General features: G+C 40.5%; 1 protein-coding gene across 3 annotated transcripts in view; it reads right to left on the bottom strand.

The window, feature by feature from the left end:
* Nucleotides 1–88: 88 nt before the first annotated feature.
* cacna1db (calcium channel, voltage-dependent, L type, alpha 1D subunit, b) overlaps nucleotides 89–16,135 on the bottom strand; it is a 120,657-nt gene continuing 104,610 nt past the window's right edge. For all 3 annotated transcript variants that reach the window (XM_034086964.2, XM_071203822.1, XM_071203823.1), the window contains 2 exons: nucleotides 9,710–9,895; nucleotides 89–3,312 (listed from right to left, as the gene is read on the bottom strand). In XM_034086964.2, the coding sequence (XP_033942855.1) occupies nucleotides 3,007–3,312; nucleotides 9,710–9,895 (492 nt within the window). In that variant the 3' untranslated portion in view covers nucleotides 89–3,006. The remainder of the gene's footprint in view (nucleotides 3,313–9,709; nucleotides 9,896–16,135) is intronic.

Below are 16,135 nucleotides of genomic sequence, written 5' to 3'. Positions count from 1 at the left end.
TGTTGGTTTTTGTCACAATGCTTCTTTTGTTAAGTCTAAATGGAACTGAATAGATGAATAAGCAGCAGATGATTATATTTGCTGGTGTTGTTGGCTGTCTCAAACACTGAATTAACTAAATATTTTGGTTTGTTCTGTAATGAATGGAACAGGTTTGATTCCCACAACAGCCAGATGAGTATTCCTAGGTGCAGCAAATGTACAGATTTCTCCCTAAAGCATGTGAGTAATATGGCTTTTAACGTGATCTTAATTACTTTAAACATGTATTTGTAGGTCTGAATAGTCTGGTTGCATTTAGGGAAAATTAATAGATTTTAAATGTAATTCTTGTTTAGTTTTTTTCTGATGTTGGTTGTTTAGTTTTCACTGCTTCTTGTTCACCTGTCAATCAAACACTGCGACAGTTTCCCTGACATTTTAACCAACACATCCGGATAGTCACAGAGGTAATAACAATTAGAATGAGTCATTAATTCTTAGTTGAACACAATTTACATGCAGTTGGTAAATGTCATACAGTATGTATCTGCAGTGTTGGCCAATCAAGACATGAGTGCATTTACAGTTCATATAAAGCTCAGGTTAAATTCACCTGTATGTTTATTGACTATAAAGAAAATAACTTCCAAGTATAAGCATGAACCCTTTTGTCATCATTGTACACAATGATCTGCATACTTTTTGACAACATATAAATAATAGAAACAAATCTGGAATAATAATTGAATATGCGTTTAAATGCACTTAACAATCTCTTGCTTTTGGTTTTATATTTGAAAGAGCCCTTTGGTTGCACAGATTACACATGTTGCCCTGACAACAGTATTATATTGAAGGAAAAAAGTAGATAGCCCAGCAGCCACAAACCATTGTAGTTTGTAAAAGTACACCTGAAGACCTTGTTACGGTTGGCAGTGGTAGAAAAAAGACTGGTTAGTGCTGTAGCAAAGATACATGTTGTTTTTAATCTACAAGAAGGTTATGTAGGTTCCCTTCACAGACAGCAGCTGTTATAGACTTGTTGAGCACTCGCATAAGTGTTGAAAATAAATAGGAATACATTTCAGGAGCTGACATAATTTCAGTCAAAAGACACACACAAAGAATTACATTTGTTTTAGCAGAGTTCTGTTATGTTGTTCAAAATGTACACTAACATGTCAGCAAATATTTGAATGACTCAGGCATGAATCTCTGGATTATTAGTTTTCTTGTCTAGATGAGTCATCTAAAACAGATTCCTACTTGAAGCCTAATTCCGCATGTTAACGTACCAGACTAATGTGCAACATCAGCTTTCACGTCATAAAGTAAAACAACTCCTCTACAGTATTATCTGATGTTTGTCCTATTTTCATTGCGTATTATGGCTGAGTTTCTAACAATGAAATGGTCTCTCCTCATAGTCTTTAAGGGGCTCGGATACAAATTAAAGGAGCCCTATTATGCTAATGTTCAGGTTTTATAAATGTTATTGTAATGTGACATGTTTACATGCTATAATGTTCAAAAAGTGCATACTACCTGCCCGGTCTTTTCACCCTCTGTCTGCAACCAGAGCCCAGTCTGCTCTGATTGGCTAGCTTGCCGGCTCTGTTGTGATTGTTCAGACGCTTATGGACGTCCCGCCCATTAGCCTATCACGTACAATGTGTTGGAACGCTAGCCAATAGAAGCATGAGGGAACTTTGGGATTTTAGGCTTTGCAGACCATTTACATGCACACAAACCTATACAACACACTACGGGAATGAGAAACCCCCCAAAAGGCATGCAGGGCCCCTTTAAGGATCACAATGGAAACAGTTTACTAACTACAATATCTTCCTCTATTTTAAGGGTGTTTAAAGTATTTAAGCAAGTAAAATGGGTTAACATTAATTCTCTGTTGTTGCTGTAAAGGGCGAAGAGTATTATATACACACAGTTTCTGTGTTTCAGATCATTGTGCACGTGTGAAACAGAAGGATATGCCTGAGGACAAAGTCTTTATTCTGTGATATGTGATCTCCTTTTCAAGTCAAGTACCGAGACGAGCAATGCTTAACCCTGAAACATCTGGACTCAGATCAGCCTGAGTGTATCTCTGCACTAACAATAGCTGAAATAAATTAACAAAATAAAAATATAATTTGTTTTATTCAACTTTTATGTATTAATTCAAGACGTAAGAGGCCAGAATGTAATGTGAATAACCAGGGTCTCTTATCATGACCACTAAAGGTTATTTTTTTATAAAATCACACGTTATATACATGACATGAAACACCCATCTGAAAACAAGGACTCAGGACAAGACATTTTGCAGCAGGACAAAAGCAGCTTTGCAAAGCCAGCGTTACTCTTTCAAACATCAGTGTGACACAGTTTTATGTTGGAGGAAAGCTGTTCTTGTTTTAAACATGTTCCCACAACTTTTGGATTACGCATCAGAACAATCCTGCTATTGTTCACTCAATATGCAAACTCCTCAAATTAAAGACATCAAAGTTGCTGTTTAATTTGAAAAACAATGCACTGTAGTACAGAGGCAAAACAAATAATATGAATAACCAAGTACATTAACTTCCAGTATTTTACCAAGGTGTGCAGCTCTTTCTCAAAGTATGTTTTTGGGAAAACTAACTTATGAGCTTTGGGCTGGCTTTGCGAGGCTGGCAGGTTATTCTGTTGTTTCAAACCACCGCTAATAATGAAGAAAATAACTAAATCAAACACCTTAAGGGGTATCCCGAATTCCTGCTAAATGACCGGCAGGCTGGTGAAAAGGTCGAGTCTCTCTGGCTTCAATATTTTCTGACTGAATCTCAACTCTCCCATACAACCATCTGTTCCTCTCTGCGTCTCCACTCCACAGAAAGAGAAAACAAGGCACTTTGTTCTCTTATCCCCCCCATATTTTACATTTTCCCCAGGATGCCCCTGAACTGAGACATCACCTCACTGTGGATTGGTTGTAGAAATTCAATTGAAAAAACCTAAATAATCCCATGTGAGCCGCTGCTATAGGGATGTGATGCATATCATCTCATCTGTTAGGTCCTCTTCGCATTTCAGAGCCACGCAGGGCTCCTCATCGCTGTAGTCCCGGATGCTGCTGTCTCTGAGCTGCGAGGCGGCCTGCGAGTCCGAGCCCTCACTGCTCGTGGCCCCTGTGCTGCAGCTACCTATACTGCCGTTCAGCAGGTTACTGGCGGCGCTCTCCATCTCATCGATGGTCATCTCGCAGGCGTCTGCGATTTCGTTTGTGGTCGCTGTCACAAACTTGGGGTCCTTGGCATATTTCCCAAGACCCTCGGAGATCAACACCTGGGGAAGTGAAACATTATTTCAAGTCACAATTTAAAGGTCACCTATTATGCAAAATGCACTTTTGTATGTATTTCATACATAAATATGTGTCCCCGGTGTGTAAGGAGACTCACAAAGTGTCAGAAAATAAAACCCTCTCTCTTTTCTCCTTACCCACATCTCTAAAAACGGGGGTACAACGGAGCTGTGGACTTGAAGTCATATCGGAAATGTGTGACGTGTTTTGAAAGTAATATGGTCTGTGTTTACATAAGCAAGCATCACTAACACTCGGGGGGGGGGCTTGAGAGTCAATTTCTCTTCAAAATATAATTGATTGCCATTCTCCCTTGTCCCTGGCTGGCTTGCTAGCTCGTTAGTAACGTAACTGATGTCTTCTAATGTGCTGCATCTGGTGCTGAGTTGCCATATTCCTTTCATGAACCACTTCCTGATATCCATTGTTGCAGATAAATATAAATGATAATAGCCAAACTAACCTAGCAAGAGTAAACTGACAGGCTGCTGTGCCGCATCTCACTCAAAAACCCACACGACTCAACCCAGCGAAAAACCAGTCTCGCGCGCAGCCTTTCATTCAGAATTTCATAGCAAAATAAAAAAAATTATATTAATATAGGACAAAGCCCTACAAATAACAACAATAAACATAATAATAAAACAATTAAAATGTTGTATTCAGCCCTGATTAAAACAGCGGGCCCAAATCCTGGATGGGCGGGCCCGGCCCCATGACGCCGGGTCTGATCCAGACTCTTGCTTCTCAATATGTTCAAGTGACCTGGACCTCTGCCTGTCTTTAGCGGAGACATGACACATGGGAGCAGGTAGGTCAGTAACATCAGAGAGAGTCTTCTTTCTGTCCGAGGTAGAAGTGGGGAGTATGGCACCCTCCTGGACCCGCACAATATTTTGGTTTTCAATTATGATTGCAGTGGTGGCATTAAAACTCCCACCCTCTAGTGTCTTCTTCTTCCAGTCCAGATTGTCCATGCCAAACACATGGGAGATCTCGCTGTTTTTCATCATGGTCTCTGGGACGTAAACACCATCAGTTTCAACCTGCTGCATGACCTTCTCACTTTGTGCTTTCAGCTGACGCTGCATACGTTCATAACTGATCCCAAGCCCCAATCTGTTATTCATCATAATGAGTGATTTACTGATATGTGTTTTATTGAATAAGTGGTAGATAGTGGATATGCCCAAATGTGTTGATACACCAGAAACATGCCGGAGGACGTGCTGTGAAATAATGATGGTTTTCTATGCTGTTGGCTGATCAACAATGACTCTTCCATCATCATTGAGTTCCAGTATCTTGTCATTAAGCAGCATGGCTGTGAAGTTGAAGAGTGAGTCAGGAACCATGTCATTAGCAGATTTGAAGGATATCTGAGTTGAACGCTTCTCATGAGTTTGCCTCATGCAATTCACACAGTCTGTTCGAAGAATCTTTGCAGCTTGCCACAATGCATGGTATTTCTCGTCCTCCTTATGGTCTGCTTCTAGTCACCTCAGCTTCTCAAGGGCATCACCGAGGGGTACAGCTGATGCACATATGAAGCCTGAACCACAGGTCTGGTCAAGGATTGAAACACGTCCATCAAAGTTTTGCTGCAGCTTCAATTCCAGTGTAGTCGATCGGTACTGCAGTTTTGATACCAAGCTCCCTCAGAATTTCTCGGTACCGGTCACGCAATGATTTCACAAGGAATCCTGACAGGTCATGGAAAAGAGGCGCCTCCAGCTCTTCCACAAGGCGACTAAATGCAACAGCATAAAGATTCAGCCTTGGCTTTCCAGAAGGAACGCGCTGAGCCTTGAAGTTGTTCATGCATGGTTTGTGGTAGGCTATATCATTGGCAACCATGTCATGACCTTGCCCAATCAGTCTCAGCAATATGTCATCTCTGCCCAGCTTATTTGCTTTCAACTCAATGGTATTTTGACAGTTTTTTGTGGAGACCATAGAGCAGGGGTGTCAAACTCAATTTAATCGCGGGCCACATCAGCATTATGGCTGCACTCAAAGGGCCGGTTGTAACTTTAAGACTATATAAAAATACATATATAAATATATAAAATAATGTATTATATTACATTATTGCCTCTGCATTGGATTATTATCAGATAGGGTAATAACTTCATAATTAACTACGTCTGAAAGCAGAAGTCTGTGGCAAATAATAGCAAGTCTCTTCAGTGAAAATGTCACAAAATGATTTAAAAAGAAAAGCTAAATTCTGGAAAAAAAGTGAAATTTAAAAAAAATGAGGTGACATTTTAGAAAAAAAGAAGAAGTGACATTTAAACAAAAATAAGTGACATGCAGTGCCCCCACAAAAAAGTCAAATTCTGAGAAAAAAGTCTAATTTGAGATGCATTGTGGGAGATGTAGTTTATGGGCAACGTGCTTCTGTAAATCATCATGTAACCATATAATAAACATATAATATGCTTTGCAACCTCTTGTGGGGCCACAGAAAATCAAGTCACGGGCCAGATTTGGCCCCCGGGCATTGAGTTTGACACCCCTGCCTTAGAGGTTGGTTCCTTTCCCCGTAGCCATTGGTTATTGCAGATGACACATCTCTTTTTGGCTTCAAATGTTTTAGTTTTTTGCCTGGTGAACCTGACTGTATGTTGTGAGGAGCTACATCCTGGACCAGCCAAATCTTTAAAAAAAAAAAATCAAAATACCAAACAGATCATGCATTTTAGCCATGTCTCATTTCGCTCTATTTTCTCTTTTCCAGCCCTGTTTTTGCAAGGGCTGAATCTGTGAGAAGTCTTCTTCGCTACTTGTGTGGCAGACTACAGCGCCACCTACAGTCCTGGCATATGTACTACAGCGTCTCCAGCGCTTTCGAACGCCAATGGCCGTGGCTGTCTCCTCCTGATAGGTGGAGAGTTGCCCATATAGGTGGAGCTCATCGTTTCGGACGTCAGAGATATTTCAAATGCTTCAGTGCCATAGCAATGTCTGCCACACGTTTCTTCGGCTGGCTTGTCATCTTGCTACAGGCAGGAACATACAAACAGATTACTATTTTGACAGGCCAATACCACTGTAATAATTAAGTAGTGGATACAATTGAATTGATTGATTACAATAGAAAGTTTATAAAAATTACAATATTTTAAGCCAAGTCATGACCGAAAGAACGAGATCGCGGATACAAGCGGCCGAGATTGGGTTTTCTCCGCAGGGTGGCTGGTGTCTCCCTTAGGGATAAGGTGAGAAGTGCAGTCATCCGGGAGGGACTCGAAGTTCAACCGCTTCGCGTCGAAAGGAGCCAGTTGAGGTGGTTCGGGCACCTAGTTAGGATGCCACCTGGGCGCCTCGAGGTGTTCCAGGCACGTCCAGCTGGGAAGAGACCAAGGGGTAGACCTAGGACCAGGTGGAGGGATTATATCTCTTCGCTGGTCTGGGAGCGCCTTGGGATCCCCCAGTCAGAGCTGGTTGATGTGGCCAGGGAAAAGAAAGTTTGGGGCTCTCTGCTGGAACTGCTACCCCCGCGACCCGACCACGGATAAGCGGGAGAAGATGGATGGATGGACAATATTTTAAGCATAGGCCTATGCAGTGCAGTCTGTCTTAATGTACTCACTATATCCTTTCCTCTTGCTACTTAACCTCTTAAACACAGGGCCTATTTTTCAGGCCTCAGGCTCGAAAATGTCATGCCCAGAATGAATGAGTATTTTTCACAACAAAAAGGGGTATATGTAGCTGACGCTCAAAGGTCCCTTATTTATTGTTTTGTCTTTTTTGAAGAGTGTTTAATGTATGCTTGAACTTTGTTTTATTTTGTAAAAATTATAAGAGTTGTCTTTCCGGAAGTCATGTGACCTCTAGCCCCGGATGTTTATATTGTGTTTGTGAGAGAGTAAAAGGGTGCTAAAAGTGGCAACGATGTAATAACATAATTCTACTGCTGGTCTACTAGGCGAACACGTTTTCACGGTGTTTCATGATTGTACTAAGAAGATAATAAACGTGATTGTGGACATCAGTTCGATGCGTAATGTTCTTTCAAGACCAGAGTAGTTACAGTATATGAATAATCTTGTTATCAAAGCAATGATACACCTCGTTTCAAAGTGACACAGAGACATTGGATTAACCTTTAGCAGCGTTGTTATGCCCTTGAACACAACTTTTGAAACATCAAAGGTAAGACATATATAGTTATGGCTCCGTAAAGTGAAGTTGTTTGTTGCTCTTTCCTGGCTGCTAGCTCAGTGAGTTTTGGTCGTACAGTGATGACACTTATACCAATGGCATATGTGGAATCTCGGCTTTTGTGCAGATAGCATGAACTACAAAAGTCGCAGCTAATGTAGCGTTAGCATGTTTTCGTTTTAGACGATTTATTGTTGGAATTGTGTTCCGTTTATGTAAACATTTGTATTATCGTCTGTTAGCTGAGTTTCTTCCCGTTAAGTGGGTATGCATCATTAATAGGTTGTTAAATGTTAACACTGTAAAACTGATTTACAAATTATTAAATAATTGTAGCTTACAGTAACAGTGCTGGCTAGCTAGCTAGCTAGCTTAAAATCCTCTCACTTGCTGGAAAATCTGTAAACATTGAATCAATTCAAATTAGCATCGGTAGTAAACCTTCTGTATATTAATGTTAACCCTTCAATATGTTATATAGAAATAATCTTTTAAGTATATTTACTCCAATCTGCCAACACCCTCACATCATTCAAACAATCCCTCAAAACTCACCTTTTCACTCTTGCCTTCAACTCCTAATCCACTAACCCCTCACCCTTATTCCACCTAGTTTAGTATTTTTACTTTTGTTGTTATTTGTCTTCTTTACTTGCTTGTTAAGCGCTTTGAGCACCAGGAGAAGCGCTATATAAATCAAATGTATTATTTTTATTATAATTATTACCCATTTTGAACACAGCAAACAATCCAGAGGACCACAAGTGCATTGTTTGAAATGGATTTCGCTTTGGAGAGACAAAAAATGCACAGTTTCATTTGGGTTTTGCCCCCTGGGTACCAGGGCTGAAATAGAGGGGTATGACTATGAGGGTATGTATGAATATACATGGATCGGATTTCGAGGCGTAGTCGTGGGGGAGGGGGTCTGCAGTTCGGTGGACTAAGGATTGCACCACTGCTTTTTGAGGATGATGTGGTTCTAATGGCTTCATCGGTCTGCGACCTTCAGCACTCACTGGATCGGTTCGCAACCGAGTGTGAAGCGGCTGAGATGAGGATCAGCACCTCCAAATCTGAGGCCATGGTTCTCAGCAGGAAACCGATGGACTGTCCACTCCAAGTAGGGAATGAGTCCTTACCCCAAGTGAAGGAGTTCAAGTATCTCGGGGTCTTGTTCTCGAGTGAGGGAATAATGGAGCGTGAGATGGGCCGGAGAATCGGAGCAGCGGGAGCGGTACTGCAGTCGCTTTACCGCACCGTTGTGACGAAAAGGGAGCTGAGCCAGAAGGCAAAGCTCTCTGTCTACCGGGCCATTTTCGTTCCTACCCTCACCTATGGTCATGAAGGATGGGTCATGACCGAAAGAACGAGATCGCGGATACAAGCGGCCGAGATGGGTTTTCTCCGCAGGGTGGCTGGTGTCTCCCTTAGGGATAAGGGGAGAAGTTCGGTCATCAGGGAGGGACTCGGAGTTGAGCCGCTCCTCCTTCGCGTCGAAAGGAGCCAGTTGAGGTGGTTCGGGCACCTAGTTAGGATGCCACCTGGGCGCCTCCCTAGGGAGGTGTTCCAGGCACGTCAAGCTGGGAAGAGACCAAGGGGTAGACCTAGGACCAGGTGGAGGGATTATATCTCTTCGCTGGCCTGGGAGCGCCTTGGGATCCCCCAGTCAGAGCTGGTTGATGTCGCCAGGGAAAATAAAGTTTGGGGCTCTCTGCTGGAACTGCTACCCCCGCGACCCGACCACGGATAAGTGGGAGAAGATGGATGGATGGATGGATGGATGGACTATGAGGCATGGCTAGAATGGGTGATCTGTTTGGTATTTTGAGCACAACAATTCAGAGATAGTTTTGTATAGATATGGCCCTATAATATATATATTTTCAAATATAGTATAATTTGGGACCTTCAAGTACATTTTGAGACACAGGGGGATTCTCACAGTCCTCATAGGGGTTCCAGAAAAAAAAAAAGTTTTGACTGCTTATCAAATCTAAGAATTGTTCAAATATAAATGTGATGTTGGTAAATGACAATTAATTGGTTAAACAATTTCAATTATCAAGGGCTTGGTAATAAAAGTATTAATGTTACACTCGCATATAAAGTCAGTTTTAAAACTATGAGACATTTAAATATGTGTTAATTAAATCTTATCAGAGTTTTTCTAAAGTTGGAGGACCCTTTATAATCTTTACTCACAGCCTCCACCACACTGATAGCGCTTCCTCTATTCTGCAGAAAGTGAGAGCAGCACTCTGCGGGCAGCTGCAGGCGGGACGGAGAGAGACTGCGGCTGGGAGGACCGTCATGGCCGTCTGTATACCACGAACTCCTCTTCACCGCTCCGGGGAGGCTACCCACGCTGCCGTGACTACGCCAGTCCACCTGAGTACACACACACAGATACACACGAACATGACTTCATGCTGTGGGCAGCAGATACTGTGAGTCACGGACAGGAATTCTCTCCATGAACCTTTAGGGCAGGGGTGGGGAACCTTTTTGCTTTCAAGGGCCATTTCAATTTTTCCAACATCCTCCGAGGGCCGTACAAATTATTGACCTCTGCTTAAAAATACTAAAATCACAGCCCATTCATTTCGCCTTTCTTTCATGCTGTTCAAAGAAAATCTTAGTCCAGATATCTTACCATGACTCGTGCATACATGCACGTGCACGGTTGTGGCATGACCACCAAATCAGAAAAATATGGACACAAGATGTGTGCAAATGTATTTAGTATCCTATCCATGTGGACATGATTTAAGTGGGGGGGACCTAACCTCCTCTATGGGGGGTCCAGGCAGGGATCTATGGATACATCTCTCAACATCCATATGAAACAGAACTGTAAACAGATTTTCCTTTTCTTTATGGATATTTTAAAAATCACTACCCTTTCAAACGGTATTCTTGTTTATTAATAACAACTTTTTTTTTACTGTCATATAGTATTTTATACCTGTTTACTTTATTCTCTTATTTTTTTATAACTATAATGATCATATAAAGATGTGCCTTTACCTCACTGGTTGGAGAAAAAGCTTCTTATATTCGTTAGCATAGCTAGCTAACCAGATGCTAATAACAACAGAGTTATTGACTGTATGATCAGAATGACAGATGAACAGATCGCCTCTGGGCTTTCAACTAAAGACACAGCCACGCAAAAACTATTGGTTACTTACGTAACCCCAGTTCATCATTCAAAATAAGCACCTCTTCTCGCTTCACCTTAGCAAGAAGGGCCGTCTGGTGAGACATCTCACTTCATGTTACTCTGAGACCTGGGGTTACGTAAGTAACCTATAGTTCTCATTCATAACACTCCGTTCGATGTCTCACTATGGGATATTGAAACTCCCGTATTGCTAGACATGCTTATCTCGAAAATCACCAAAACAGGTAGAACCCTGTCTCAACATGGGGCCCAGCACTGCACGGGCCACACTTGGAGCAGAGACATCTAGCCTCTAAAAGCGGACAAAAGTGAGCGGTGAGGACCAGCTCGCTGCTGCACAAATGTCTTGGATGGAAACACCCTTGAACAAAGCCTAGGATGTAGCCAGTCCACGAGTAGAATGAGCACGCAGGCCCGTTGGTGCCTGCAAACCCTGACTCGTATAAGCCAGAGCAATCGCTTCCACAATCCAGTGGGAGAGCCATTGCCTGGTAACGGGCTTGCCCTTCTGAGGGTTAGCCCAGGATATAAAGAGTTGGTCATTGCAACGAAACTCTTTTGACCTGTCCATATAGGTGCGTAAAGCACAAACTGGACACAGCAAATTCGGCCGCTGTTCCTCGGAGGAACACAGCGGCGGAGGAAATGGCACAATGTCAATGGGGGTACATGAGTAGTGATACAAATGCCATATCAATCTCATTAGTATGCAGAAAAAGTGACAGGTCGCCCCGCCCCTTTTCGTCCGGAAGTCCCGCCTTATTTGACCGGAAGTCCCGCCTTTTTATTTTTATTTTGAAAACCGGAAGTCCCGCCTCGTTCGACCGGATGTCCCGCCCCCGCTTCCGGCGGATGTCCCGCCCCCGCTTCCGGTTTACAAAATTAAATTAAATTAAAATTAGAAAAATAAAATGCCGTTGTTTTCAATCAATTAATATGCCTAGGATATATGTCCCGCCTCCTAACCACTTCCTGTGTGGTTAATCCTGTATACAGTATCGAATGTAACTTACAAATACTTGCAAATAACATGAAATTAATCAAAAGTAAAAGCATCTAAAAACATATATTTAAACCTCTCTGTTTTTGCAAACAGGACATGACAGGACATGAGGGGAGAAAACATATGGTGAAGGAGGGGGAACACACACACACACACACACACACACTTTCCCCGCCCCTCACCCCTCTCGCTTTAGGGCTGTCTAAATAAAAAGCCAGCGTCTTTGGTCACTCTTAAATATTTTTCAAGTCGAGAGAAAATGGCCAAGAGACGTCTTGATATGAGTTTAATCAGCGAGACACCGGTGACAACTTACAGCCATCCGTTGGGTGCTCCAGTCCAGAAACGAATGCAGTTTGTATGCCGGGTTCAGACACCTACAGCTGAAGATATGCTTCAGTCTCCTCTGTCTTGAAGGCAGTGGTTAATCCTGTATACAGTATCGAATGTAACTTACAAATACTTGCAAATAACATGAAATTAATCAAAAGTAAAGCATCTAAAAACATATATTTAACCTCTCTGTTTTTGCGAACAGGACATGACATGACATGAGGGGACATGAGGGGAGAAAACATATGGTGGAGGAGGGGGAACACACACACACACACACACACTTTCCCCGCCCCTCACCCCTCTCGCTTTAGAGGCTGTCTAAATAAAAAAGCCAGCGTCACTCTTAAATATTGTTCAAGTGGAGAGAAAATGGCCAAGAGACGTCTTGATATGAGTTTAATCAGCGAGACACCGGTGACAACATACAGCCATCCGTTGGGTACTCCAGTCCAGAAACGAATGCAGTTTGTATGCCGGGTTCAGACACCTACAGCCGAAGATATGCTTCAGTCTCCTCTGTCTTGAAGGCAGTGGTTAATCCTGTATACAGTATCGAATGTAACTTACAAATACTTGCAAATAACATGAAATTAATCAAAAGTAAAGCATCTAAAAACATATATTTAACCTCTCTGTTTTTGCGAACAGGACATGACATGACATGAGGGGACATGAGGGGAGAAAACATATGGTGGAGGAGGGGGAACACACACACACACACACACACACACACACACACTTTCCCCGCCCCTCACCCCTCTCGCTTTAGAGGCTGTCTAAATAAAAAAGCCAGCGTCACTCTTAAATATTGTTCAAGTGGAGAGAAAATGGCCAAGAGACGTCTTGATATGAGTTTAATCAGCGAGACACCGGTGACAACTTACAGCCATCCGTTGGGTGCTCCAGTCCAGAAACGAATGCAGTTTGTATGCCGGGTTCAGACACCTACAGCCGAAGATATGCTTCAGTCTCCTCTGTCTTGAAGGCATTCTTAAGCACATAAATGTAACATTAGGCTATGCATAAAATAACCAAACGATTATTACATTAACTAATTTGAACAGTAATTCATATCATCATCATCTCATAACAAAATAAGCTAAGGCAACTACTTGCATTCAGTGACTCGATTTTTTAAATGAAAACCAGGGATATCTTTTGTTTTGCGGTCCATATCTCATTAAAAATATCTAATGTTAGTAACTATTAAAGAAAGAATGGGGACAATTCTGTGTTAATGTAGTTTGACCATTGTAACTGCTGTGCAGACATACTGATAAAATAGGGCTTCTAACTAATTACCTTAAATAAAATCACTAATTAATTAAACCAGTTCAATACGCATTATTCTTATTCTTATCATTCTTTATGAGCGCAGTAACGGTAAGGTATCTAATTACTTATTTATCTAGTATTCCATCACATAATAACAGAGATGGTCAAACTGAAGTAGAGACATGGCAGAAATCCTACAATGAAGGAGGACAGTGAAGGGGAAGTCTCTTTTGAAGAGGGTTTTAATAGTTTAAAGATCTTAATGCCCCCTTGATCATATATATTTTTTTTTAAAAGACTGTTTCTCTAAAAAGCAGGTTTTGTGATTTTTAAGACTTTTTACAGACACTCGGCAGATTTGTGTGTAATTCTCTCACAAAGGAACAGTAAGTCTCTTACTTTTTTGATAGCGTTTTTTATGTATGACAACTTTACAACTGGTAGAAAGTTAAGTACTTTTTTCTGAGCAGATTTTCTTTAAGACTGTGACTCTTAACACACCAACCCCCCGAGAGCCAGACATACTCATCCCCTTTTCAACGTATTTTGTTTTTGTCTTTCTCGCTTTTTTTTCCATTATATTTTTGAAAAAACTACATAGTGATTGCTAGCAAAAATACAACATGCAACTAATACATTATACAATATTACGACTTTTGGCGATATTTTCAACACAATATACTTGTACCCTTTTTTTTTTTTTTTTGTAGGACTTCAAGATATGTTGCATGTCATGCATAAACACAGTGTCATCTTTCTTGAAACTGACGTGCTGTCCGTTTTACAAACAAGTTATGTTTATGCTTCTTCATCCTCTGAATGTTCCTCCCCCGTCCCAATAACAATCAAGGTGGATCTGTGAAATGAAACACCTCTTCCCAAAGCGTGACTACCCTATTGAGGGCATGCGTCTAGGGCAGTAGGGTCTAAATCGATGGGCCAGATATACTAACATGCAGAACGTACGATATGTTTGAAAAAGACTAACCATTTATCCAGTTCAAGCTGTCTTTAAGATGTGACATCGCGCTCTGACTATTTCCCGTAAAATCGTGACAAACTATTACTTGTTCTTACATTTGACCTCTTGCTGCTTGGTTGAAAATGATAGATGAAAAAGAACTTTTTTAAAAAGAGTCAAACCACAAATGTTTTAAGATTGTTACAAAATGTAAAAAATAAAAAAGGTCTGGAGACAAAATTAATTCAGGTGACTCTGGCTTTATTAGGACAACACACATATAATACAAATGGGTTAGGGGTTAAATATAACCATCGTGGACTTAATAGTCTAACAAAATACTTTTATCTGAATACATTTGTTCTTTTTAAGAGCACTTTTTGAAATTATTTATTTATTATTTCAGTGGAACAATCCAGTGTTTGTTAACATTAACGCTTTCTTCTCTTTTTCTTGTGTTACTAAGATACTTTTAAACACACTTTGGTGTATGCAACACTTGTTCAGATAAACAAGGTTTTTTCTTTTCTGATAAACTTACATATTTTAGTTATTTTATGTTACCAAGATACTTTGAGATACACCCTGATGTACGCAACACTTAACAAAGGGTATAATATGAAGTAGTTGGTAAGGAAGGGGTTTTTCTTTAAGGGTGCAAAACTTTAGAACAGGGTAAAATATTCATTAATTTGTATTGAATTGAGTTTTCTTTTTTTGATTTTCAACATACTATATGACTTTTACATATTTCTGACGTACTATACTTTTTTGACTTTTTTCTGTAGAATCTTGACAAAACTATTACTTGTTCTTAAATTATGACCTATTGCTGGAGATGAGATGAAAAAGCTACAACGCTTAAAGAACTTTTTTCTAAAAACTCTCAATTCTACACTGACTCCCCCCACTCAATGCAATAAGTCCCACCCCACTCAGCAAATCATCTAAAACGAAGGACCCCACCAAGACGACCGTTGAAAACTAGCCATGGATCTGAGAAAAAACAAGTCTGATGTAACCTACCCTTATTATCACCAGGATAATGGATATGGGCTTAATGACTGGATGGTACAAAGTAGGGGAGAGGATGTTCCCGAAGAAGAGCTCTCCTCTATATGTAATAGTATTGTAAACGAAACATTCAAAGTGGTCCTGGAATCTTCATTTTTCAGAAACATTCTGTAACATTACCGAAGAAATTACACTTACTCTTTTTCTTGTGTTACCAAGATACTTTTAGATACAGTTTGGTGTCTGAAAACTGAAACTGGTTGAATATGAAGTACTTTATAAGGAATTCGGATTCTTTTAAAGGCAGATTTTGGCTTTTTTTCTCTTGCCAAGATACTTTTAGACACACTTTGAGGGATGCAAAACCTTAAAACTAGAAAATGAAGTACAGTCTGATTAGATTTTTTCTTAAGACTGCTTTCTCTAAAAGGTAAGTTTGTGATTTTAACAATTTTCCCTGACACTTGGCAGATTTGTGTTGTAATTCTTCTCACAAAGGAAACTGTAAGATACACTTTTTATGTATGCAAAACCTTAAACTTTTTTTTTTTTTTTTTTGAAAATAAAATACTTTGTTCTGAATACATTTTCTTTAAAGGCACTTTTTTTCAGTGGAAAATACAGTTTTGTTGACATCAAGTCTTTTTTCTCTTTTCTTGTGTTACTAAGATACTTTTAGACACACTTCAAGGAGAGACTTGAAAATATCCTTACCGAGTTGTATGGAGAAGAAGAAGACTAATAACAAGCCGGGGGATTTTTTTTTTCCGATACTTTGACTTTTCTTTAAAGTAAAATAAAAATGGGAAACTACTATGCAAAACGCTCTGTATATATTGATCATAATGTAGTCAA

Source organism: Pseudochaenichthys georgianus, chromosome 7, assembly GCF_902827115.2.
Source record: "Pseudochaenichthys georgianus chromosome 7, fPseGeo1.2, whole genome shotgun sequence".
NCBI classification, from domain to species: Eukaryota; Metazoa; Chordata; class Actinopteri; order Perciformes; family Channichthyidae; genus Pseudochaenichthys; species Pseudochaenichthys georgianus.
This window is presented reverse-complemented; position numbering and strand designations above follow the sequence as displayed.